Source organism: Camelus ferus, chromosome 12 (genome assembly GCF_009834535.1).
Source record: "Camelus ferus isolate YT-003-E chromosome 12, BCGSAC_Cfer_1.0, whole genome shotgun sequence".
Classification (NCBI taxonomy): Eukaryota; Metazoa; Chordata; class Mammalia; order Artiodactyla; family Camelidae; genus Camelus; species Camelus ferus.
In genome coordinates this window covers 41,978,138-42,005,782 of record NC_045707.1, presented here as the reverse complement: position 1 = coordinate 42,005,782, position 27,645 = coordinate 41,978,138, and the positions used below count along the sequence as shown (strand labels likewise).

The 27,645-nt window shown below is 39.0% G+C and overlaps 1 protein-coding gene across 3 annotated transcripts in view; it reads left to right on the top strand.

Moving 5' to 3' along the window:
- NR1H4 (nuclear receptor subfamily 1 group H member 4) overlaps positions 1–27,645 on the top strand; it is a 64,833-nt gene that overhangs the window by 15,668 nt on the left and 21,520 nt on the right. Inside the window, exons 1-3 of one of the 3 annotated variants that reach the window (XM_006193337.3) lie at positions 4,865–5,775; positions 10,857–11,222; positions 26,664–26,816. In XM_006193337.3, the coding sequence (XP_006193399.1) occupies positions 5,667–5,775; positions 10,857–11,222; positions 26,664–26,816 (628 nt within the window). In that variant the 5' untranslated portion in view covers positions 4,865–5,666. Of the gene's footprint in view, positions 1–4,864; positions 5,776–10,856; positions 11,223–26,663; positions 26,817–27,645 lie in introns of those variants that run through there. The other 2 variants (XM_006193338.3, XM_032493549.1) reach the window with 2 other exon arrangements.

The following is a 27,645-nucleotide window of genomic DNA, read 5'->3' as shown; positions in this document are numbered from 1 at the left end:
CTGGGGAGTTGAAAACTAAGCTGAGACCGAAAGACAAGCCAAATAGAACATTCTAGGTGGAGGGCATAACAAATGCAAAGGCCCAAAGTCTAGAATGACTTGGAAGGACTTTGTTTTCTTGTTTTTATTTAGGAAAGACGGGAGAGTCTAGAGAACTGGCTCTGGACCCATATTTCAATTAACTGGTTTTGGTAAAAGGAGATTACCAGGCTGGGAATTCTAGGACATCTAATATTTGAGTCCACAAATTGCTACAGTTGTTGTATTAGGAAGCGGTGACTTGGACTCAGTGGTACTCACCTGACACATGACGTGACTTTTAAGGTGGTCCTGGGCATGGCCCCTCTTCCTGCAGGTTACGCTAAAGGCTATAATTAAATCCCAAAACATCGGATTTAATTTAAGATATTGAGAAAGTGCCATAAAGATTATTCAACAAATACTGATGAGCACTCACTAGTGGGCAATGGAGACACTAATAAACCTCTTGAGTGAGGACTTCCAGCTTCTTGTAAAGAGGACTGTGGACCCCTCACACCCTAGAGGCTTTGCTCAAGGTAAGGGGTAAGCATCTCACCCCTATAACTGGTTACCTTGAAAAGCAGAGCCTGAGGTGAGGACTTGTGTACAGGCAGTCTGAGAGGTGATCCTGGGGAGCAGGAGTGAAAGACTAGGTGATTTGACAGGGAGGGAAGACCAAGATGAGATGAGTTATGAAGATCACTGCTGTGGGCCCCCTAGGAGTAGCACAGAAAACTGTCCACTGAGGCCCTAGGGACTGGGGAGTTATTAAGTGACCCCTGGCTCCCACTGTTTGAGGGGTCGCCGCTGGAGCCCTGCACTTCTGGGCTGTGCTTTTGCTACTCCCAGTGGAATCTAGCCATGTGGTCTCCTGTGGTATCGGGGAAGTTCTGGGCAGAAAGCAGAAAGCTGAGCAGCATGCTCTGAAATGACTGGCTGCCAAGGTGAGGTGGGTCTTAGCTCACGTGTGATCACGTCTGCTACAGCTACAGCTGAAATGAGACGTTGGCACAAGGATGTGCACCGTCACCAGAGGGGTCTGCCACGCAGTATCAGTGTGATTTCTCCCCAGAGTCAATTGGAATACTCAAAGGAAAGCTAAGATGTAGGGTGTGGGGGTGTAAATGGAGCAGATTTACTCTATAGCTCTGTTTTCTTAAGCTGGCCCTGGTGGAAAAGAAGGAAAGAAGCTTGGGCAGAATAGAATTATAGAGATGAGGCTGGAATCACCTCGTGAGGTCCTTTCATTTATTCTGCTGCCAAGCATCCATAACAAATCCAGATGGGAATCTAGCTCATTGGTAACTCAGTCCACATGCAGGACTCATGATGGAAGGATGTGGTGAACTAGGAAAGATAAGTCTCCTTCCTTTTGGAAGATCCCAAAAGCCAGGAAATCTTTGGTCAAAGATTAATTTAGTGGGTTAAGAAAGGTCTTCTCTGATGAATGAAGAAGGCAGGGTCTTTATGCAATTAGTGCATAATAAAAGGTAATAATGACAAAGTCCACAGCTTCCCATAGTTTGACATAGTGAATAGGGTAGGAGGTGGCATGTTAATTAAAATCTACGTGTTCTTTTAGCAAATAGTGGCTTAAGAACTTGAAAAAAAATCACAGAATTTCAAAGACTAAGTAGATAGGAAGGCATTCTAATAACAGCGCAGAATAAGCAAGAGTATTAAGGTACAGTCTTAAATTCCAATACTGAATGTTTCCAGAACAATAAGTCCTGTTTCTTTAGCTTGTTGATACTGGAAATGTTCAATAAATGTGAATGGAAATAAGCAAAAAATTGAAAGAAATAAAGTCTCAGAGGCAAATGAGACTCTTTGAAATTAAGTTTTCTTTTCTATAAAACAGGGATAATAATGACATTTCACAGCTTATTGGGAGGATTGAATGGCTGTGTGGGAAAGTGTTCTGTAAACCTCAAGGCATCATAAAACAGAATAATTAATCCAGGGTTTGGAATGTAGCTATTATTATTTAAACTGTTGAAATGAGAAACACTACTCTCCTCATTAAAGTGAGAGAGGGGAGAAAGTTCTATTGACCTTAATATTGTTGAGTGCAAAGAATTTTCAAGGAGCCAACAAAAACCAATAGGATGGAAATAAATTTCTGGGTGCTGTAAGGCAGGAAACATATGTTTGATCTCATCTTGGCATTATAGCATTGCTAACAACAACTATAAAATCCACATTTTTGTATTATTTTTGTTAGTGTATCTAATAACAAAGCCCCATCCTGAATGAAGCTCAGCAAGTGGCAGGAGGCATATCCTATATAATCCTATCCACTTACATTTCATTTCCTTTAGCTAGTTCTCATTACATATGCTTTTCTTAGCTGTCTATACTTATTTTCTCCGGGTAGCTTTATTTTTCTTGGAATCTGGTTCTTGCCTATATCTTTTGCTTAACTTAAAAGAATCTTTCAGATGTTTCAGAATCAGCCAGATGTTTTAAAATATAATTAAAGGTTTTGAGATGCAGTGTTGTGGAATATTTCTGACATTGATTTCAAGTGTGTTTCCATCTCACTGAGTTTAATGCAAGTGAATGTAGTTCTGACTTAATGGGTGATTCAAAGCTGAAAGTTTCCAGAAGATGGAAGGATACCATTGGCTCAGACAAAGTGGAGGTTTGTTTTAGCTTAATTTAAATATTTTGTCACTACCATTTCTTATCTATATCTCTCCCACAGATTTAAGCAGTCTCTAAGATTTTTATTAATTCACTGTGGCTTTGGTTTTGCTCTCTGAGGATTCTCAGGTCTGGGACTGTTGTTAGTGGAGTTAGGAAATGGAAGAAGGCAAAGAAATATCAGCGGAGCCTTTCCTTATTACAAAATAGGTTACTGCTTCTTTTAGATAAGGCATGCATAGTTTGGGAAAGGCATACTTTGAGGTGAAGGATTATAGACAAATCAGCTAGCTGGTAGGCAAATCCATTGCTATCCAGGGTGTGGAGATCAGACTGCAATTTTATACATTTACAGCAATAAAAGGAATTGTGATAATCATAGCCACCATTTCTTGAGTGCTTTCTACATGTCAGGTGTCCTGCAAAGTACATTTTAGATTTGTTAGCAGACTCTGGATTCAATCCCTTAGCACTCAGGCTAAGAGGACATTACTGTTCACCTTCTCAGTGGAGAAAGTGTTTCCAATGAGATTATGTCATTCGAGTCTCTTTCTTCTCAAGGAGAGTTCTCAGAAAAGCATTTGCTTTTAAAAAGGATGTCCCTTTTTTAAATGGCTTCATGGCTGATGCTCCCACTTGCCATGACTGGCATATCACTCACATTGCTCCCAAGTACCCTCTACTGCCGTGCTGTCCAATAGAACTTTCTGTGATGATGAAAATATTCTAGATCTGCTTTGTCTAATGCAGTGATCACTATCCACGTATCACTACTGATCACTTACAATGTGACTAGTGTAACTGAGGAATTTATTCTACATTTATTTCATTTTAATTAATTTAAATTTAAGTAGCCATATATGGCTAGTGGCTACTGCCTCAGACAGCACAGACCACAGGGGGAAAATGTATTTTAGGGAAAGAAAAATAGCATGAGGCAGTTGGTCATCACTGAAGGAGAAGCAAAAGGATCCATTCAGTCTTATTATGAGAACATCCTGTGTGAACCTCACTCAGCAACAAGGGTTTCCTGGATCAGCTAAATTATCCTGCTTATTTCCTTCTTAGTATTGAAGTTTCTGAGGGCAACAGATAAGCCCATTTGTTTGACCAGTAAAAAACTTAGTAGAGAATTCTTGAAAGGTAAAATTCAAAGATAGTTTGTCCTGGTTCATAGCCTTTAGTTCAAAGCTCTTCCACCTAAGATTCCCTGAAGGCAAGGATAGCTCTCTGGTTGTGAGGAGAGGAGAATGAGGTCAGAAGGATTGAGGACTGAGAATAGTTTTGCAGATGGTAATCCATGATTGAGTGTTCCAAACTGAACTACACCCAGGAACCATCACTCTTTCCTCTTTCTTGGCAAATAGGGCAAGTGTGCTTTGGTTTTTTCAACCACAAGTTTATGAGTCAGAAGATGTTGGTTAAAGCCTTCGCTTTATCCATCATAAGCTGGCTGACTTTAGACAAATCCTTTAACTTCACTGAGTTGCCTTTCCAAGGCTGTAAAATAGGGTGAAAGATAGTGGGCATCATAAAGAGTACCTTCCTCAAAGGGTGCAAGTCAACAGCAAACGAGCTAATGCATGTGGAACTACTTTATAAACCTGTAAAGGCTGTAGAAATGGCTGAGCAGTGATTATCATGTTTCTATAGATCACTTTTGCCCTTTAAAACTGCTTTCATATTTATTATGTCATTTTATCCTCACAACAGGTCCACGAGGGAGATAGAGCAGGAATTATTATCCATGTTTTACCATCTGTTGATGGAGACAAATGAGGTCCACAGAAGCTGAGAGTCTGGCCTAAGGTTACACAGTGTGTCTGGCTGCATTATTCCTGAGCCCAACCCTGGACCTACTGAGTCCTATTCCGAAGCCCTCCCTTGCAAAAAAAATAACCAACAGCCACAATTTGGTATCTACAAGTTATGCGGCAGAAATTATTCCTGCTCAGTGAGCAAGCCACCCTACAACATGAGCCCAAAACTGAATAATCATGATATCAGTATAATGAAGGTGGGGAGCCACCCATGGTCCTAAGCATTTTATAAATATTCTGTTATTTGATCCTCAGTATAACTCTAGGAGGTTGTGTGATGATCAGTCCCAATGTACAGATGAGGAAATTGAGGCAGAAAATGGTTCAGGAATTTGTCCCTGGTTCACATTGCTAGTGAGTGCTAAGAAGCCTGCAGGTATAGTTTGCTAAAGCTGCTGTAATAAAACAAACACAAATTTGGTGGCTTAAATGACAGAAATCTATTGTGTCACCATTCTGGAGGCTAGAAGTCCAAAATCAAGGTGTTGACAGGGTTGGTTCTCTCTGAAATCTGAGAGGGAAGGATCTGTTCCTGGTCTCTCTCTTTGGCTTGCAGGTGACTTTTTCCTTGTGTCTCTTCACATGGTCTTTTCTCAATGACTTTCTGACTCTGAAATACAGTTTTCCCATTTGTATAAGGATACTGGTCATATGGGATTAGGAACCAACCTAATGACCTCATTTTAACTTGATTGCCTCTATGAAGACCCTGTCTCCACACGCTGAGATCCTGGGAGTTAGAACTTTAACACACTAATTTTTGGGAGGGAGGACACAATTACGCCCATAACACTGGATATAAACCCAGATTAATTGGCCTCATGCTGTTAAGCATTATGCTTTAATGATTCCTGACATTACAAAATCATACCATTCTGTACCCTTTTGAGAGGAACAAATGTCAAGACCTAGGACACAGTACTTGACCCCCAGATCCACTTTGAGTGCCCTGAACAGAAATCTGTCCTCTAAAAGTTCTTAAACTGGAAAGTACTCCCCCAAAATGTTTATCTAAGAGACTTGTTTCCAGCTTACTAGGCAATTTGGCATCGAGGACTTTTCTCATAAACATTTACAAATATTCTGCTCTGTAATGAAGTTAATCAGTAAACCACACAACCTCTGGCCTCTGTCACTCCTTACCTAGTCTCATTTTCAGTTGCTGTGAGTAAGCTAAGAATGGTAATGCAGTTTCAGGAGTTAGAAAATCCAATTCAAATTAGACCTTGTCATAGCCCCATGTCGTCAGGATTTGCCATGGAAATGATGAGCGTGAAGCCTGCTAAAGGTAAGAGACTGTTCACGGGTGCTCGTGGTGAAGCTTCTGCCACTGGACTGAGGAACATGGGGGACTTTTGCTTGAGATTACAGTTACAGATCTCTGTCAACGATGGCTCAAGCAGAACCAGAAGACTGGGGTGAGAAGTTGGGGTGGGGTGATTTTTATAGGGTTTCCATGCAGGTGAGTATCTCATTAAGATTAAATACAAGTGTGTTTTTCCTATACTTCTTCCCTGGGTATTACATAAAATTAACACCACTCTTCCAAGTTAAACATTAGGCAGTTCTAATATTAATGCTTGTGGACACTAGAAAAAAATTTACAGTACATTATTTAATGTAGTGTTTTTAAAATGGCAAGTTTCAAATCCCACTGGGTCATGAAGTCTATTTTGTGGCTTGTGACCAGCATTAGGACCTAGAATAGGATAGAATAGAGAAGTAGAATAGAATAGAAATATCAGAATGTATATCAAGAGGTAAGGGGTAGTGTTATTTCATGGAAATTTTGCTTCAGTTACTTAGACACATGTATATAATTGTGTGCAGAGGTCATGATATGAGATGTATTTCAAACTGTAAGTTGTGGTGAGAAACATTTTTTTTAAATCAAGAAAAACACTAATTTACTGAACTAGTTTCACAGCAGATTCTCCCAATAGTCAATGGAAAATCAGGTGAGTAAAGAGTTCAGCTTTAAGCCTAGGCTGTTTGTCTTTGGTAAAGTAAAATACAGATTATAATTGAATATAGACAGTATAATAGAGTATTGACTGCTTTAAGATTTTTTTTCAAAATGGAATCTTACCTTTTGAATTTCCAGCTAAAAGAAAAACTAATCATTTCTACAATAACTACAATTTGAAGGTATTTTTGGTTGTAGACTTGGCAGTGTATTGTTTTGTTGAGATGTGATGTTTAAAAATGACTGATCAGCACTGTATTTAGAAATAGAAATTAGTGGGAAGGCTGGAGAAGTAAATTTTCCATTATTTCAACTTAATAAACCTTTATTAAAGATTTACATTGTGTCAGGCTTGTGTAAGGTGCCAGGAATGAAGATAAAAAGGGAATGTAATATATAGTAATCTAGTGTAGTCCCCCAAAGAGTTCACAGACTAACCACAACAATAACAAAAACGTACTGAAGGTTTATGTGTATTCAGGCACTATTCCATTTACATTCCTTGTCTTAGTTTATTACAACCTGTCACCTCGGTACTATATTCTGTTTCAATTACTATATTATCCCAGCTTTATAGAGAACAGACACTTAAAGAAGTTCAATGTCTTTCTCAAGTTCACACATCCAGCAAGTTGCAGATGAGCTGAATCCAGATTTGTCTACGCAGTAGGACTCTTGTAATGAGTGTGTCCTACCACCTCAAATGGTATAGTGTGAAAGATAAGCCTGTAAACCAACAAAAATATTGGTACGTGCTTCTAAGTGCTGCAGTAGAAGTGTATTCAGAGGGTATATAAGGGAAACAGGGACATGCCTCACAGAGGAGGCAATGGGTTGAGAAGCCAGCCAGGGAGAAACACCAACATTGCAAAGGCCTGGCACCACAAATGGGAAACAACTTCACAGACCAAGTCGTCTCATCTATTAAGAAACCATGGATTAGGAAATAAAGGAAGGCATAGAAGGCAATTTTTCCATTCATAAAACATTCAGCAAACATTCATGAAACGTTTACTAGGGTCAGCTTTGTGACAGGGATGAAAAACTGGATATAATCTGAACCCTTTATCAGGCTCATCAGAAACTAACTGTAGTTTCATGGGAAAGTGCCGTCCTTGTTACATGAACCCGACTGTCCCATTTGGGTACATAGTAGTTCTGGTCACAAATACCTTAGAGCTGTGCTGTCTTAATATGTCTAATATTAGCCACATATATCTGTTTAGTTTTAAATTTTAATTAAAGTTACATAAAATGAAAACTTTATTTCCTCATTATCATTGGTGTGGTTCAAATGTTCAATATTTCGTATGGTTAAGTGGCTACCATATTGGAAGATATAGAACACTTCCACAGAAAGTTACCTTAAATGGTACTTTAGAGAAACTATTAAATGCTAGAGACTCTCTACCCAGAAGAATTTTGCTTCCATTTGCAGGGGATCTCAGACTCTCCCGGAGTCATTCAAGAGTTCCTGTTTGAGAATTCTTCCCTAAACTCTCATGGAGAATTTTCTGTTATAAAGAAATCCAAATTCTCTTATTTCTTGATAAATATTCTTGAAAAATATTCTGATTCATAAGAATCACTCATAAATTCAAATATATGTGTTTTCCCTTTACAATGTATTAAAGTAGAACTAGGGGGGAGGGTATAGCTCAAGTGGTAGAGTGCATGCTTAGCATGACCGAGGTCCTGGGTTTAATCCCCAGTACCTCCTCCAAACATAAATAAATGAATAAACCTAATTACCTCCCCCTCATAAAACAAACAAAGCAAAATGTGTGCTTTGGTACTGTTCCACAAATCTGTCTCATTCTTTAAAAAAAAAGTAGAACTAGGTTTACATTTTCAGAAGGTACACTCTAAAGTTTACCTCTGTCCTCTCCACATCTTATGCTCTGTCAGAAAATTCTGTATTTGTTTACTTGGTTTTATCCCAGCCCTTGACATACCCTCACCCCTCCCCACCCCAAGCACACAAACAAGAAAAAGTCTGGGACCTCATCTATCTGTTTTCTATCTGTCTTATTCACTGTTGTATCCTCAGAACCTAGCACAGAGTATGGCAAATAGTAAGTGTTCAATATATATATAAGTAAAACAAGTATCCTATAACATATCATCAAAACAGACTGATATGTATTAATAGTTATTAAGTAACTATTAGTTAGTTATGATTAGAATCAAGATTTTGCTGGGTTCTTCAGGAAACAATCATGTCTTTTTCTGGCACTCAACTTATCAAAACTTTTTCTCAACAACTTTATATTATACTCAGAACTACCTTATGAGATAGCAAGGCTGGGTGTTAGTAACCCCATTTTACGGAAGAAACTGAAACTGAAAAATGTTAGGCAGTTGTTCAAGGTCTCACAGTCAGCTCAAGGTAGAAGTAATTCTAGTCCCACTATGCTGGTTTTTTAAATTGTAAGTTGCCTGTATATTGTCTCTGTGGAGATTTGGTGGGGATACTGTGAAATACTCAAAAGAGGATGTGCTTTGGGAACAGAGGCATTATTTAGTAATATTGTATACTGATCATGTATTCTTACCATGTTTTGTTGTTCTTATCTAGTAGAATTAATGTCTTTGTGAAAGCTTTCATTTTAATTGAGATGATTCCAGAGATTGATATGACACTGATAACATGATTTGACTTGAGTTGGGACTCCAGTGTATCCCTTGGTTTTTAAAAGATTTATTTCATTGAAATAATGCTCAAAGATCATAGAATTGTCACGTAAGGAGAAAACAGTTGCACATTTCCTTAGATTCTGCAGAAGCTAGATTGTCATTAATTGATTATTTGACCTTAGGCATGTTACTTAACATTATGGGACCTGTAGGTGGGGAGAATCTGGGGCTGGGGGTGGGGACAGGGAATTGAGTGAGGGGTAAGATGGCTTAGAGGATAAAATCTAGTTATAAGTGAAACTAATGCTCTTAATGCCTTTAGTTCTTTTTAATTGTATTCACTCCATGAATTTTAATCATATTTAGTTATTAAATCAGGATTTTGCTTATAGTTTATCTTTTATTTTTTCTGTAATAATTCCATATTTTTATATTCTTCCATTTTGTAGTCATAAGACAAAGCATCATTGCCAGAACTTTTTGTCTGCCAGATATACTGACTCATTGCTGGTTTTATATGGATAAGTTGGGCATGAAAGAGAGGAAAGTGATTTTGCACAGATATTGGATATTTTGTGTTCCATCAATCATTTCCTGGATCAATGCAGAAAACATTTTTTTCAATAAACATTTAATATACGTATTTTCCACTTTGCTATTGTAGAAAGGCCCTGAATTTTAATGCCCATTAAGTCATATACTTGTAGAGGTTTAGATGTAAGGAAGATCTATAAGATCTTCCAACAAGGAGTCTTCTCTTTACAGATGAGCAAAGGGAGAGTCAGGCAGGGTAATAAGTACCGTATCACTAGGTTCAGGGCCAAGATGCCTAGGGACCTGGGGTCAGAGAAGACTTCCCAAGAGAAGCTCTACCTAAAAGGAAATTTAGAGATAAGTGGAGAATAGTGAGATGGCACTCTCAGAGGAGATGGTTGTGTTGAGGAAGGTTCCAGACTCAGGAAGCAGCATGTGGGAAAGGTGCTGAGTCTGGAAGCAACAAAGCACATTCAAGGAATATGGAAGTTAGAACTTAGGAAATGGCTGGAAAAGAAAGAAAAGGTAGGGTCATACAGAGTCTTTCAGTCATAGTTACGGGTCACCTGCAAGCGGAGGCTTTGAAGAAACTAAAGAACTCAAGTACAGAGGGAGAAAGAGAAAAGGTTTTACTATCATGCTTTAAAGTTTCACACATCTGAAGTTATCACATGGGCTTTGAAGTCAGACCCAAAGTTCCTATCTCAGCTACTAGGTGGGTAGGAGTAAAGTTGCCTAACTTCTCTGTTCCTCAGATTAATCATTTGTAAGTGGGGATCATACTGTTACCCACCTCACAGGCTTTTGTGAGACACAAATGACAAAGGATAGCACTTGTGTATGTGCCCATCCTTTATCCTTTTTTCCATAGGTTGTCAAATGTTTTCCATGTTGAATGTTTTTTTAACATTCCTTTCGGTTTTCCTTTTTCTTTTAAACATTCCTGTTTGTCTTCCTTTTTTCCCCATGTTGAATGTTTTCTTATTGGTTTGCAAAAGCTCTTTACATATTAATGATATGAGTGTTTTGTATGTCCTCTATGTTGCAGCTATTTTTCTGAGCTTTTAATTTTATCTTTTTCATAGTTTTTTTTACTATTAAAATGTTAATTTTTATTTGGTTAAATATTTCAGTCTTTTCTTAAAGCTCACACTCCTAACCATATGGTAAACTACCTCTTTTATTTATAGAATGATGACATTAATTCCAGTTTTGTTGTCACTTTTGTTCAGGTGTGCTAACAGAACAAACAACAGGTCCTCTGGGACAGAATCTAGAAGTGGAACCATACTCACAATACAACAATGTTCAATTTCCCCAAGTTCAACCACAGATTTCCTCATCTTCCTATTATTCCAACCTGGGTTTCTACCCCCAGCAGCCTGAAGAGTGGTACTCTCCTGGAATATATGAACTCAGGCGAATGCCCACTGAGACTCTCTACCAAGGAGAGACTGAGGTAGTGGAGATTCCTGTAACAAAGAAGGCCCGACTGGGCACATCAGCAGGAAGAATAAAAGGGGATGAGCTATGTGTGGTTTGTGGAGACAGAGCATCTGGATACCATTACAATGCACTGACCTGTGAAGGGTGCAAAGGTAAGCATCTTTGGATTGGTAGGTTTATCCTTAGTAATGTTTTTCTATATTGGTTGCTGAAATCCCTCAAATTGGATTCTTCTCTTTTCCTAAATAACTTCCCATTTTCTCATCCTCTGCTCCTACTTCTTCCTATCTCTTTATTTTCTTGGGAATTCATAGATTTCTTGGAAAAGCTTTTTAGAGTATTTATCTTGGATATAAGTAACCTTTTTCCTATTCACAATCTCACACATAATTAGAAGGAATTTATGATGTGGATTTTGTTTTGGTTGTTTTTAAAAAACAGAAATTGTTGAACTCATGTCTTAAAATTAAGGTCAAGGAGATTAAGACTTTATTCAATAAATATTTTAAAATACATTTTAAATACTCTAGTTAATTGAGAAAGAAAAGAGGAAGTAAAACAAAAGGAAACAAAAAAGGAAGTAATAATTATCTATATTCAACAAATACTTCACTTAGCAGGAACATAGATCTGTGAGCAATGAATGCTGTAGGGAAATCAATGAAATTGCAATCCATTTAGGGTGGGTAAAATATAACATGTGAAATATGAAAATGGCTCTATATAAAGTCCTATATGATCATTTTCCCAATAAGGGCACAGATGATAAGTTCGTAAAATTTCAGAGGAAAAAACATAGTGGACTAGGAGGTTCACCTATTTAATTTTGTATTTGTTCATTCAACAAATATTTATGGGATGGCTACCATGTATTAGGCACTCTGTTAGCTTCTAGGACATTGAAAACTGATTACGAACTGTCCCTTGAGCAGAATTTGTTGAACAGTGTGTCAATTTGGTGTTCCCAGATGCCAGTGTTTGCCGTAAAAAGAAACAGAGGACCCAGCCACATGAGCATGGCTCTAGGACATTTCAAGCCTTTGGAAGTTCACATGATCAGATTGTATAAAACTGTATTAGTCACCTCTTAAAAATTTGGTATGAGTTCATTAGATTTTTAAAGAGCAAAGTAGTATTTATGCCCCCAAATTAAAAATTAAAACAGATCTATAAAGAAAATTTAAGAGATCTTATTTATGGCCTTCAAAATATACATCCTTTTCAGTGGAGAGAAAAGTTTGTATAGGTAAAAAAACATATATTCTTTGAAGGCATAGATTATGTCTTCTACGACTATTGCTCCTCATAGCTCCTCCTCTAACACAGTGTCTGGTAGGTAGTAAATGTGGAATAAATGGGATTATGAAAATAGTGAAAATCCATGCTTATCAATGATACTTAGTATATATAACTCTACCTTATAAAAATACATTCACAATTTTTTATGATATTTGCAATTTTGCAATATTCTTCCCCACCTCCAAATGATAAAAGTAAATACTACACTTCAACCAACCCTCATATTTAGTGACAGTTGTGACAATTTTTATTTTGAGCAGGACTTACGGAGATGAAAATCTGTTTATGTGAGAGTTTTTTTTGAAAAAAGGGTGAAAATAAAGCAGGAAGGGATTGCTTATTGGTTAGAAAAAGTAAAATGGTTTCAAAATGACTAGCCTGAGAGTTGGATTAAAGTAAAAAATAAAATTTCTACATATAGGGTTGAGAAAGCAACTGCTGACCTACATAAAAGAAGTAGAACTTTGTAGTAGTTCTTAGTCAAAAAGTGGCTGGATCATTACTCTGGAGGGCAAAGTGAGGACCAAAAGATGAAGCTTATAGACTGGTGTATTTTGGGCTTAATTCAAGAAATAATTTTCTAACACAAGAAGTCTTCCAACAGTGAGATTGGCGGCTTCCTGCCTCCGGTGATAATGAGCTCTTTGTTATTATAGGAATTCAAAAAGAGGTTAGATGAACCTCTTGAGTCCTCATACAGGAAGTTCCTGCATTGTAAGGGAAACTGTACTGATTGGCCTCTGACATTCTTTAAGTCTTCTGAATCTATAGAACCATAGTTTATAATGTTCTAGTTATTTCATGTCTCTGTGCCTTGTCTTCCAACCTAGTTTGTATTGCATAAGTCAAAAAATATGTATAGTTCATCTCGCCCCTCCTATTGCTACAAATTGATGAAAGAGAATGTTAGATCAAGGTTTCTGAATCACATACTACTGACATTTTGGACCAGATAATGCTTTGTTGTGGGGACATGTCTTAAATACATTGTACAGTGTTTAGCAGTCTCCCTGTCTTCTACCCACTAGATGCCAGTAGCAACCCCCTAATTGTGGCAATGAAAAATGTCTGCAGACATTGCTAAATGTCCCCTGGGGTGGGGGCAAAATCACATCATCAAGAACCACGGATATAGACTGTTCAGTTAAAAGTACTATTATAGTACAGAATTTCTCAAACTTGTTATGTATTGAGCTTTCTTGAAGGAAGCCATTTCTTGTGTCTCTAATGTTGATTCAAATTGCTTTTATCAAATTCCTGATGCTATTTTTAGTACAACACAGGAACATAAACAAATTTTCAAAATGAAATGTAAACAAAACTACAAAATAAATAATCTACTATATAGATTATAAATAGTCCATTATTTTATTGCTCAAAATGTTACTAAAGCATAGGTTCTTTTGAGTTTGTATGCCTATAGCACATGGCATGTGAGGCCTCAATTCCCCACTACTTTTCTTTGTTCAAACAGTTGGTTCATCCAAACCTTGGTTCGTCTAGAGCTCCATCTGGCCATCCCTGAGCTGAATACACCTCATGCATATGAAGTTTACCTTTGCCATTTTCTCCTGGCTCTTGACAAATAAATCATACTTATTGCTGTTAATGAGATCATGACACAAATTAAAATGAGGGCAATTAGTTTGAATGGCAGTATAAGATGGTCATAGAGATGATCCAGAGAATGACAGTATTAATTTTTAAAGACATTCATAAGATAAAAATGTAAGAATAAATTTAGTATGTGTGATGGACTTAGAAAAAAGTCTGGTACATAGTCAAAACTTAATAAATGCTTATCATTATTATCGTTATGGTCTTAGAATCTACTAACATAAAGCATAGTGGCAATGGGACTATTTTCTGCTCATCTTGGTAAATGTTGATGCCCTACCCTTTATCAGCTGTTTGACAAGATCTATTCTATTTGCTAGTGACCCAGGTTACCAAAGGCCTCTTCACCTTGTCTGTATAGACTAGTGCTACTCAAAGTGTGGTCCCTGGACCAGCGGTATCAGCATTACTTGGAAAATTGTAGGAAATGCAAATTTGAGGGCCCCACCCAGCCCTACTGAACCAGAATTTCTGGGAAAGGGACCCAGGAATCTGTGATTTAACAAGCCCTCATTGCTAAAGTTTGAGAACTACTGGTGTAAATTACATGCAAAAAGGCACCTGAAGGGACTCATCTGGTTAAGCAGCTTGGTTGTGTATTGTGATTGTGAAATTTTCAAGGGTGGCAGTGCTTTCTCCATAGGTCATCAAAAGGAAAATTCAATAGATTAAAAAAGTACGTCTAGAAAGACACAAAGTCTAATATAATTCATGTTTCCTGCTTAGAGAGAAATAGGAAAGAACATGCATAGTTTATTCTGAAAATCTGGTTCAAAAGAAAGATCCTATTATAAACACTTTTGAATCTACAATTTTCAGTGCCCATGGCATGCCAATTCTTAAGGCAGACATTCTATGAACATTTTCTTGGGTCTTTACAGCAGCTATGGAAAGTAGGTATTAATGTGTTCATGGTAAGGAATAAGCATATCATTTCAAAAAGAAGCTGAGATTTAGAGGCCAGGGCTAATAGCTTATATGATGTATTAACTACACTTCGGTAGAAAACTTACTAATTCTCATACCTTATCCCCATTTTATAGATGAAGAAAGTGAAGCACAGGAGGTTTATCAACTTTCTCAAGGCTTGCTAGCTAAAAGGGGGTGTAGCTTCAAATCTACCTATTCTAAATCTAACTCCAGAGTCTCTATTATTAACCATTAAGTGATCATTCTACTCTTTGAGCTCTTCGTTCAAGGCTAATATGGACTAACTTGGTGGCCAACCTAAGAGAATCAAGTGCTCCACTGAGGTGTTAAGCTATTGATACGGTCCAAGCCAAGGGAATAAAACCCTGCTGTCAGTAACCTGGGCCAGCTCACCTCCTTAAAGGTGAACACTGGGGTGAAAACTGATCCTCCTGAACAGAATCCCTGGCAGGGTAAATAGAGGGAGAGCAGAGTCCCAAGGACAACCCTAAGAAACAATGACTCTAAAGGCAGGCAAGGGAGGAGAAGCCCATGGAGGATACAGAAGTCAGAGGAGGCCACTAGACAAGTGCAGAGTCACAAGACAAGGGTACAGAAAACAGGTCAAAGGGTAACCGATCCTCTGGGGAGTTCAGGGAGGAAAAGCTGGCTGTGGACATAGGTACATTTTTAAGAGCAGAGAAAGGCAGAGCTTTTTCATTGATTTTGATTTGAGACTTTGCCCCCATAATGACAGCAAAATGACAAGAGTGCAAGAGAGGAGAGGAGACGGAAGTAGGCAGAGCCCATGTTCTACATCACCGGTTGGCAATGCTTTTTGGTAAAGAGATGGGTAGTAAATACTGTAGGCTTTGCACCGTAGAGGTCTTTGTTGGAATTACACAACTCTGCAAACTCAGCCACATAAGAAAGGGGCCTGGCTGTGGCTTTATTTAGCCTACAAAAATAGGCAGGAAAATAAAAAATAGGCAATGGGACAGACAGACCCCTGTTCTAGGCCAGTGACTCTCGGGGGTTAGTGTCAGAATTGACTGGAGACTGTAGTGGAGAGCCCACCACTCAGGGTGTGGTGCGTGAGAAAAATAACCTTATTTTATATAACTGGATTTAATTCAATTTCAAGCCGTGGTGGAAACTTTGTTTCATCAATTCAGTATTACTCTACTCAGTTCTTCTGAGGTTTTGTTTGAGTTCCAGATTATATAGCGTCTGGAGGGATTGGGCCCTGGGGGTGGGGCTCTGGTTCTTGGTGCTGTTGACACAGTCTGGCATTTGTTGGGTGCTGCCCTCTCTGGTCTTCAGTCACTGATGGGAAAGGTCTCTGAAGCACCATCCTGGCTTCCCGAGCACACTCCTCCTTCCTGTCTGGCCCCGCCTTCTTCCCTGCTGCTTGGGTAGGTGGGTTCCTGATGCTGCTGCTGTGTCTCAGTGAAATGCCTGGCTGCCCAGAGAAACCATGTGGCCATTTCATCTGCTCCTATGCCTCACTGGGTGCAGGGAATCCTGAGGGCCTCTCCAGGAAAGATTCCAAGAATTCCTCTATTCTAGGATTTCCAAATGGAGTTTCTACAGAACCCAATCCTAGGACTCAGTCTGAGGATTAGAGGTGGGAGGGGTAGAGCTCAGGACCTTCTCAGATACTTAACATGTCTTAGCTCTTTGATTGCCTCTCCCAACTTGGGGAAATTTTGTTGGTGTCGGCAATCCTGAGGCTTAGGCTTTGGTGACTGAAAAGCCAATACTTGGCTTCTTTGTGCTTTTTATATGTTCTCCAAAGAAAACAAATGAAAATCAGCTTAGAGAATGAGAAGGAGGTGCACAGAAGAGGGCAGAGTACAAGTAAAAGAACCAGTGTCCCGGGCTAGGCAGGCCTAACAGCTTGGCCAACTTGGTTCCCCAGCCCCACACCACATGGATATCTGCACTTAACCAGATGCAAAACGAATTTCACTCCATAACTTTCCATCACGGAGTGTGGGCTCTGGCATTTAACAGGCATGCATTGAATCTAGGCTCTGTACTTCTTGGCTGGGTAAGCAAGTCACTTACTGTAGTAGCCAAAGTTGAACAAAATAAAGCAGAAACCAAATTTCAAGCAGTGAGGAATTAATACCGGAGACGTTGGAAGGACAGAGGAGCAGGTTCTGTACTGAGTCTCCAAGAGGATGTTCAGAGCCACACTGCAGAACTTGGCTTGCCAGGGCAGTTGTTATTCAAGAAGATATGGGGTCAGGAAGCTAACACAGGAACTGTTGACTCTGGGAAGATGGCACCTTAGCTGCCATTTAGGGATCAGAAAGCTACCTTCACTGCAAGGTACCTTCGCTACAGGCTCCAGAGCCGTGGTATGCCTGCTAAATCTGTCCACGTAAAAAATGAATGCCCTGTGTCTAGTCTCTCAGTGCCCTGTGTCTAGTCTCTCAGTGCCCTGGAAGCTGGCAACTGGAAACCAGGATGCTGCCACAGCAAAACTCCATAGTCCTGCAGCAGAAACAACAGAAGCACAGCTCTTGCTTCACTTCCACTTTTCAAGTATCTTACAAGAGCATCTGTTTGGCAGAGCTGAAGTCACATCCACAATGTTAGTGGCAAGGGAATCTGGGAAAGATTGTGTTCAGTTGTCCTGCCTTTGCAGTAGAGGATGCACACATCCAGCCAGCCAATCCTTAGTTGATAGAGTGCATAACTTCCCTGAGCCTCCAATCTGCAAGTTAAGGATAGTATCTATTTCACAGGGCCTTTGTGAGGATTCAGTAAAATTTTTATGTGTAAAGATCCTGGTACCCCTCTTACCTTAGGATTTTACTGCAGCTCTCTCATAAATGTGATACACACACATGAGAAAATTTTTTTAGAACTTAAAAACCAAATAAAGATCATGGTTAAACTTCCTGATTTCACCGATCTCTGTATCTGTTTGTTAGAAATATTTTAATTTTTCTGAATGTTTTATTTGTCATAGGTATTTATGGCATTATGAGGTAAATTCTGATTTTTCTTAAGTAACGACTGCAGAACACAAGCATAATGCTGGGTGACAATGACTGCCGTTTCCTCGGCGCTAGATTAAATCGAGAGCTTTCCCTCCCCCTCAGTTATCAGTGGAGCATATGGAAATGTGCTGATGTCTGGATGAATTTTGATTCAAACCTCAGACCTCAGCTCGCAAAACTGATCTGCATCTGACTAGCTGGATATTTGAAATGGCTGCATTCCCAAATAGGTCAGTGTCACTCACAATTGTCTCCATGCCAGGAGAGTATACCCCTGTCAGAAGAGAATGGTAGCATCTGTAAAAGGCATTTTATGAGTAAATGGGTAATGTTTCATCCTTTTGAATATATGTTTATGTAAGGTAGCGAACCAGCATTAAATTTAGTTCTGAAGCTTTAGAAAAGATTCTAGAATTATTGAAATAATTCTGGTGTGTAAAATAGATGTAGAGTGTTTCCAGTGGGCCTTTTGTTTATGAGTCAGACTCATGTATAAACTTACAGAAATCCTATTTGATTTTGACGTCTGTTTTATAAAATATAATAACGATCCTAATGAACTCTATAGGTCAAATCATCTTAGAGTGGGGTACAAGAGTTGGGGTTGAAACTATTTCACTGCATTGGAAGCCTTTTGTAATAAGTGTTACGAAAATTTTGGGGAGAGTAGGACTCTGAGGCAGACAACGTAGATTCCAACCCAGCTGGTTCTCTTCCCAACTCTTCCAAGTGCCTCAATGTCTCTGGGCTTCAGGCTCCTTACCTGTAAAGTGAGGATAATGGTAAAGATGAGGAGGAGGAGGGTGAGATGATGATATTGGCAACGTGATGATAACAGATAAATAACATACATCATGTGATTATTCTGTGCAGTTTTTTTCTGGAGACTTTACATGTACTAACTCATTTCATCTTCAAGAAAACCCTTTGTCCCAGAGATAACCAATCTTAGTGTTTGATGTATGTCTTTTCAAACTTATTTTCATGTAGTATAGACATATATAACTAAAAAATGTATAAACAAATCTGAAGGAAAAAAACTCTTTGAGGGAGATTTAAATAAGGTCATGTGTGTAAAGCAATTAACATAATACTTGCCAATGGGAAACTCTCAGTAAATGTCTGCTATTATTACTATTATCATTGGGTTTCCATAAAGAAAAAAATGAGACATTGTTTTTAAATCATCTAGCTCTGTACCTGGCACACTTGAGTGCTCAATAAGCATTAGCTATTGTTATTTCATTGATGAATCTTTATTATTTTTATTATTATTGTTATTCTTCTGTTCATCCAGCCTCCTTGATTTGGATCATGTGGTATCTTTAAAACTATCTGTCTTCTTATTAATTAACTAATTAAGCCTCTAGCTCCTGGGAGTTTGAATAATTAATTCAATTTTTTTTTCAGCAAATATTATTAAGTACTGACTGTGTACCAGATGCTATTCTAAGCATAAGAGATGCAGTGGTGAACAAAACAGATGAAATTCCTGCTCTCACAGTCACCAGGAAAATGGTTTACACAACTGAGCTAAAACAGACAAAAAGAAAAATCAGTACAACAAACAAAAAAGATTAAAAAATACAAAAGCAATAAAATTGTATCTAAAAGAATGTAAAGGAAAAAAATGATAAAAGGGTGATTTCCAGTGGATAAAAATTGATATTTCAAATAAATATAGGGCAATGATGTAAGACAAAGTGAAGACAGTAAAAATTAGATTTAATAAGAAAAAATGTATAAACTAAATATAAGCGATATATAAATATGAAAGTAATGACTAAAGGAAACTCTAGTTGGTATAAGCCTCTAGTTCTGGGGAGTTTGCCTGCCTGGGAGTTTAAACACCTGCAAAGCCAAACTCCTGCAAAACAACATTACCCCTATCTTCATTCTCCCAAAGACAGCCCAGGGCCAGGGTAGGGGGTGAGGGTGACAGTGGATTTTTTTCTTTCAACTCCTTTAGACAACTTCATCATTTAAAACATTTTGTCAAAACAATGAGTACATGTGATTCAAAAGTCAAATGGTAGAAAGGCCCCTGTCCAACCATTTCCACCTTGAATTCTGCTCCCCAGAGGCAACCACTGGTAACTACTTGTGTTTTTGCTTTTTGTGTTTTGCATTTTGGTTTTTGGTACTTAGGATAGTCTTTCCACAGAACCATCTCCCTGCCTTACAAACAGAATTAAATGTTGAGAAGGATACAGTTTTTTACTAAGATTCCTTTATTATGCTTTTAATATTCATGGGATTAGTAGTCATAGCCCTCTTTTATTTCTGATGCTAGTAATTTGTGTCTTCTCTCTTTTTTTATGGATAGCCTTGCTGGAGATTTTTCAATTTTATTAATCTTTTCAAAGAACCAGCTTTGGTTTCCCTGACTTTCACTATTGTTTTCCTATTTTTAATTTTATTGATTCCTGCTCTGACTTTTTATTATTTTCTCTTCTTCAGCTTACTTTGGATTTAATTTGCTCTTTTCTGATTTCCTAAGGTGAAACTTAGATTATGGATTTTAGGTATTTCTTCTTTTCCAATATATGCAATTAATGCTATGAATTTTACCTCTAAGCACTGCTTTTGCTATATCCTACAAATTTTGATCAGTTGTATTTCATTTTCATTTAGCTAATTTTTACTTTCTTCCTTTGGTAGTCACCTCTATACCTTAGATTTACTTTATGTGTAACCTTTCAGAAATGCTTTGTTACTAAAACAGGTAGGACTAAGTGTAAGACATATTATATTTCTGTATTTCTCTAATCAAATTTAATCTTTCCCAGGCTCATAGCCTCCCTGGCTGATGAGAAATTCCACTGGGGTTATGTTTGGGGATGCTCTTTTCCGCAGGAACATGCACAACTCTTTGGGGTCTTACACAGGGTGGAGTGTTTCGGTATCAGTTGATATGCTCCTTGTCCGACTTTGAAATGGTCCCTTGAGAGTGGAGAACTCAGCCACCTCTTGACATGGGTATTTTATCCCAAGGTTTCCAAAGTCATAGTTGTTGGTATCTTCCTGTTCCCATGTCAGAGCCATCCCATTAAAGATCTGTCACTTCTCTAGAGGTACTTTGTGGGTACTGGTCCAATGCTCACAGAACCTGTGAGACTCATCCCATTCTCAGGCTCTGAGGAAGTTCCCCATACCTCTTTCCAGCTAAGCTCCCTCTGCTCCCCCAACTCTAAAAGCGTTGACCTCTACCTCCATCATCTTTGAGATGATACAGTGTAACCCTTTCAATGAAAACAAAAGCCTTATACAAGAGTTACCTTTATCTAGACATCTTTATCTGGACAACTTCAGCTTTTGTCTTAGCGCTTGAGCATAAGAAGGTGGTTACCCTCCTGGGATGGGAAAGAAAGGCAAAAAGAAAAGAACAATAGGAGCCAGTACAGAGCACACATGAATTGCTTGATAAATCATCCTTTCACATTAAAATTCCTAAAATTGTTGAAAAAAATACACATTCATGGACTCAAACTAGGGAAGATAATGATTCTCTGTTATAGGCTGGACAGTTTCCACCATAGACACTGTAGTGGCAAAAGTAAGTGCTGAAAAAGTCAGGTAGACATTTTTTTGTGGCTCCCTAAGAGATTAAGAAGAAAAAAACCTAAAAGCAACAATTAGTAAGAATAGTCAGGATAAATTTCATCAACTGCATTTCAAAAGTTTGGAAGTTTGCTTTTTCAAAAACAACCATCTAAAACAGCTCCTACCAAGTGATCAGGAGTCTATTATCAAGTTCTAAAAATTTTCAGCAAGCAACTCAAGGAGAAGAATTGAGATCCTAAAGTCTAAGAAATGTGCAGTGGGGGCCAAAGCTTACCTGGTTTACTATTGGCAGCCCTGCTCTTCAGTTTGGGCTACTTTGCAGCTTTCTATCCGTGACACAGAGGTGGAAAAGACAGCTGGGGGTGGGGAGTGAGGGTGGGATGTTTCTGAAGAAGTTTTGGAGATAGAGAAGAAACTGTGGAGCACTTCACATGCAGTATGGGGTTTGGGGAGATGAGTGTTGAAAGACAGTTTTTAGGAATGTAAGCTCCTTACTAGAAGGACAGCATAATCCAGTGATATAGAGCATAGAGTTTGGAACTGAGCCTATCAGAGTTCAAATCTGAGTTCTATCATTTACTATCTGTAGGACCTTGAGCAAATTACTTAATTTCTGTGTAACTCTGTCTCCTTATCTGTAAGAGGGAGATAAGAATAAGCTCTACCTCATAGGATTGTTATGAATGTTAGGTGAAACGCCATGTGCGAAGTGTTTAAAAGTGCCTAATACGAAGTTAAGTCATATAAGTGGGTGGTAGAGTCCTTTTTATCCTACGATGTGCTGAGGCAGAACTAAAAGTTGAATCTAGTTCATGTTGGACATAAAGTTGCTCAGCTCTGTGTGTTGGTTACTGTTTAAACAGCAAGGAGACCCTTAAAGGTGTAAACACAAACCAACATTTTATTGATTTCAAAGTAATAGGTAGTCTATTGCCAGTCTCTGGAGTCTGGTGTGTGCGTGTGTGTTTGTGTGTGCACGTGAGCACACACACACATTTGTATGTATGAGTTGGGAATAGAGTGTTGTACATGGGTTCTATCCGTATAAAGAAGCAGAAAAGCAGGATGTGCAATATTCTGCATAATTGACAGCTTCATTGTACCACCCGATAGCTATTCGCCTGCCACCCCAGGAATCCTAGTGCTACACAAGCCTAGGATGGCAGTGCCAGCCCTGTCTACTCATCTTTTATAACCAGGGAGCCTCTGTTCCTTAGTGAATTTCCTTTCCATTCATTTTCAAATGACTTTTCTGATACAGGCATTGTTGAATATGCACAAGATAGAGGCAGAGGTATGTGATGGATGGATTTGCATAAGTATAAACACGGTATATGTACCCATATTTAAGTGATATAGTGATAATATTGTGTTGCCATCTCCGAGTGAATGCTAATTAATTCAGCTATTGAGATGATAATGATTTCTTTCTCAGTTAATACCAGAGTAGAAAAAACCATGCAGAATTGTCCTAATGCTGTTCCTTTGACTCATCTTGGAATAAGGAATTTTATTTCCGTTAATTATTAAGCTATCAGTATCTATCATGGTTTTAAAGGGAATTGTTCCTGGGAGAGGCTGAAGATTAGCGGAAAGATTGACTGAGATAGGCTAAAGTGGTCATTGAGCTCAATGATTTGGTACCGGGAAAATAATTTTTCTTTTTTCGCCAGTAGTTTCTTTTGAAATGCATGATTTGCTATTTGCACTCCCAACATCAACACTGATCTGAAGCACAGTCTTTTTCTTTTTACACTTGATGTAAAAGGAATGTAAAACGGAAAATTTAGGAAAACGGTAATATCTTTCCCACTGAAAGTTACACCAGCTGACAAATTCACAAGCAAGTCTATGACTTTTTGAACCTTGTCATCTCTAACTTTTTTTTCTGCCTTTGTTTTCATATTGAGTTAGTTATCAAGTCCTGAATGATCCTTTGTTTCCTCCTCCCTGTTCTCACCTTCCTTCCTCTTACCTATCTAGTTCAAGCATTGATCACCTCTGGCTGGTAACAGTCCCCTGCCTCTAGTTGTGAGTCTCCCTGTCCCACCTTTCTTGACTTTGCACCAAGAATCCTTCCCAACATGCTGGTTAGGTCAAAACCTTCTAAAATCTCTCTCTCTCTCTCTGTTCGGTAAAGACTCAACTCCTTTGCTTGGTGTTCAAGGGCATTTAACCCTATTCTGTCCCACTACACACCCTCATCCATCTACTGCTAATTCTCCCCACACTCTCCCCTCCCATCACGGTGTATTCTCTACTCTTCCTTGAAATTTCCATAACTCCGTGCCTTTGCTCATTTCCCAGAATGTCCTTCCTTCCTCACAATCCATGTTTCAAAAACCTACTTATTCTCTAAGATTCAACTCAAATTTTACTTCCGTTGTTAATTCTTCTCTGATTCCCTCTACTTGGAATTAATCAGGGTCATCCTCAGCCCATATAATGCCCTTTTGTCAAGACACTAGACTTCTAGCTGTTGGGAAACTGTCATAGTATACTTATTTTACTAGAACACTTTTTATTGCCTTCTGCTGGGAAAACTGGCATAACAAATGTGCAGATCTCCAAGTCTGTGATGGAATTGCTGTCTCCCATTTAACATGGAACAACCTTCACAAGCATTTAGCATGACCATGAAATGATCACCTTTTCATCTACATTCCAATAATTTATTAAATAATTAACTGTCCTATCATTCTATCTTGTATTATGCTGTGAATTAACTTGTCTTCCCACTAAGTTGGAAGCTCTGAGGACAAGGAATGTGTTCTTCACTTTGCTGTCTCCCCGATCAGAGAATGCAGCTTTCAGATAGTAGGTAGTTAATATTAGGTTACTCTACTCTCTTGTGCCCCAGGGCAGGCAATTACAGCATGGTGGTTAAAAGTGTGGACTTTGGTGCATGGCTACCTGGATTTGAATCTTTCTAGTCCACTAATTAACCATGTGACCATGAACAAAGTACTTAACCTCTCTGTACCTTTTTTCTTCATCTATAATATGGGACACATAGTATTATCTTCATGATAAAATTGATGTGAAGATTACATAACTAAATGCAGGTAAAGTGGTTAGAACAACAGCTGGTAGATTCTTAATTAATGTCAGCTTTTATTCCAACAGGCTGTTAAAATAGGAAGGACACTGCTGTCTCAAATTTGGCAGAGGCATGGAGACAGTAAATCCTGTTTTCCAGAGAGCCCATCTTGTGGTGGGCAGTCAAGAACTAGTTAAATACCTCACCTACTTTGAGGCCATGAAGTGGGCAGGAATTTGAAATTAGAGAGCAGTCTTTAAAGGGATTGGAACATGTAACTAGGGTGCTAGGAATCCCATATCCTCATTGCACAGGGAGGGGTGAGGGGTGTGGGTGTCTGTCCCTTGGGGCCACCACTGGAGAGTTAGAAAAAGGTGTCCCTGTTCCCCAGATAAAATCTGTACACTAAGGAGGCCCTGCAGCCACAGGCCCATGGAGGTGTCTTCAACAGAATCACTCAAGAAGACTGATATGTATCACCTGCAGCTGAGGGGCACGGGAGATTAGTGACTGACTTTCACCTGAGATGTTGAAAAGGCAGGAGGGAGGGTGGATGACTGCTCATGGATAAGTGGGAGTTTTCTCTGAGTTTGTTGGACCAGAGAAAGGCAACATGGGGTTAAGTCCACGCCAAGAGGGCCACATGGAGGTACCTCCGGAATAAAGAGGATGGAGGTCAATTGCCAAATATTCAGATGCTGAAGGAGATACAAGCCATGGGCCTCATCAAGGAACTGCGGAGGAAAGTATCCCAGTGGTGGGCGGAGCTTTCAAAAGAACCCAACCCATGGGAGAAATTTCAGAAACTTGCTAGGTACAAACCAGCTTCTAACAACACCAAGCAAGTAAATGTTACAAACCAAACTTGGGTCTGCTTGCCCATGTGCAATAAAGCCAATCTATTGACACCGGGTTGTGGTGAAGGAAAATGCAGCATTTATTGTAAAGGAGGTTCACTTGTGCTCTAAAACCCGAACTCCCTGCTGAGGGTTTCACCAAAGCATTTTTAAAGGCCAGGTGAGTAAGGGGAAGGTATGTGATCAGCGCGTGCTGAATTCTCTGATTGGTGAGGTAACAAGGCGGTGTCACAGGGGTTAACGTTATCAGTCCTTGGTGGAGGGGGTGGGTTGCTTTGTGCTCATGGTCATCAAGTAGCTAACGTCTTCCATTTGGTGGGGGTTTTCACATTCCATACAATGACTCAGGAAATGTGCATCAGATCAGTACTTAAGATCTAGGTACTTCTGGGGAGCTAAAGCAGAGGATATGCGGGAAGGGTGTGCTGGGAAAAGCCCTGCAGGGTCCTGCTCGGTTACGTGAGGGGTTTCCTATCACTTCTTCCCCTGCCCCTGACAATCCTCTCCTTTTTCACCACTCCACCTTGACTCTGGAAGTGTCAGGAACTATGGCCACGTAGTTCCACGGACAAGGGAGGAAGAGGAGAAGCAGAAAGGAAGCCAGTCTCCTCCCTAGCTCTAGAGAGCTGAACTGTAGCAGCTGTAGTTGTGGCTACATCCTCTCAGGAAGATGTTTGCTCTTAAACCAAGGTTGGCATTTTTATCATTATACCAAACTGGGTATAAGTACTGAATTGAAATCTTAAATGTGACCTCTCCCTGTCTGCCTGAAAAACAGCTGCTTGTTTCCTGAGATGTGGCTCAACATTCACTTCCGAGTCTAACCTCTGCATCCAGAACTGATCATTCAGTCAGCCTCTCTGCCCCAGCGCAGCCCCAGAACATGGAATTTCACTTGTCTGGTTGTTTGCATCTCTTTGTCCTGAACCAATCTGTAAACTGTAAGAGGACAAGGAATGATTTATTCACCTCTGCACCACCAGCACCTAGAGCTCATTAGCACATAATTGTCTCCCAATAAAGATACATGAGTGAAAGCCATCTATCTTTAAGAACAAATTACGATCTTTCCTAAGAGAGGCTGTAATTCAAATGTGTCTTTATTTTTGAGAGGTAAATTAAAACCAGCAGACATCCGGACCATGCAGGGCAGGTAAAAGTACCTTTGTCACCAGTATGCTCAAGAGTGGCCAGGGTGCCCTGAGGGGTTCGTGAGAAGATGATCTGGCATCTCTCAATCCTAGTGTGTTTTTCTGAGAAGTTGTTAGGAGGCTTCTTTTCTATGTTCCACAGGTTTCTTCAGGAGGAGCATTACCAAAAACGCCGTGTACAAGTGTAAAAATGGAGGCAACTGTGTGATGGACATGTACATGAGAAGGAAGTGCCAAGAGTGTCGACTCAGGAAATGCAAAGAGATGGGAATGTTGGCTGAATGTATGTATACAGGTATTCGCATCAAGCAATTAAATACCACTAAAAATCTCTTAAGGAGGCAGACGTCAGGTAATTCACACGATTAGAATGGTATGTCATGTATTAAAGAAGGGACTTACTAAGTCATCTATGTTCTTGAAAAGGGTAATGAACCACTGAAATTGTCCCAACTGTCAGCTAAAGAGCATTTTAGTTACCTGAAAAAAAAACAGCTGTGTTTTGTTGTTCATTGTTGCAATGAATTATATGTGAAGTGAAATGACATTAATATACAGCTGAAATAATGTGTTTTAATAAGCTACAAAGAATGACAGTCCAAAAGTTTCCCCCAAGCATGATTTAATATCCTTCTTAATTACTGTTCAATTAGCATAAAAATTCAGTTGTGGGAAAAATTAAGAATGCTTTATAAGGTATAACTGCCTCTGAATTGTCTAAATAGATTTTTAAACCAAGTCATTTTATTAAGATTCCTTCTCTTGGTGCAGCTTTGAACCAATCTGTATAGGTTTACACAGGAAATTAACTACTCCGAGTTTTAATATAATTTGGTCCTTCAATCAGATAAAGAGACACTGTATTAACTGCTGGCTTTGTGAGAAACCGTAATCTTCATCAAAGTTTGGAATGCATGCTAGTATATAACATATTAATTTTTTATTCTGCAAATTCTACAGACCACTCAGATTCTGAGATATGTCCTGTTCCTCCTCAAAACACAAATAGACAAACAAACGTCACCAAGGAGATGATAACATTCAGAGAGGGAATGCCACATGAAATAAAAGCCTCTGGAAGGTGACTCCAGTTCTATTGTTCCCGAACTGCAGGCAACTGGGAT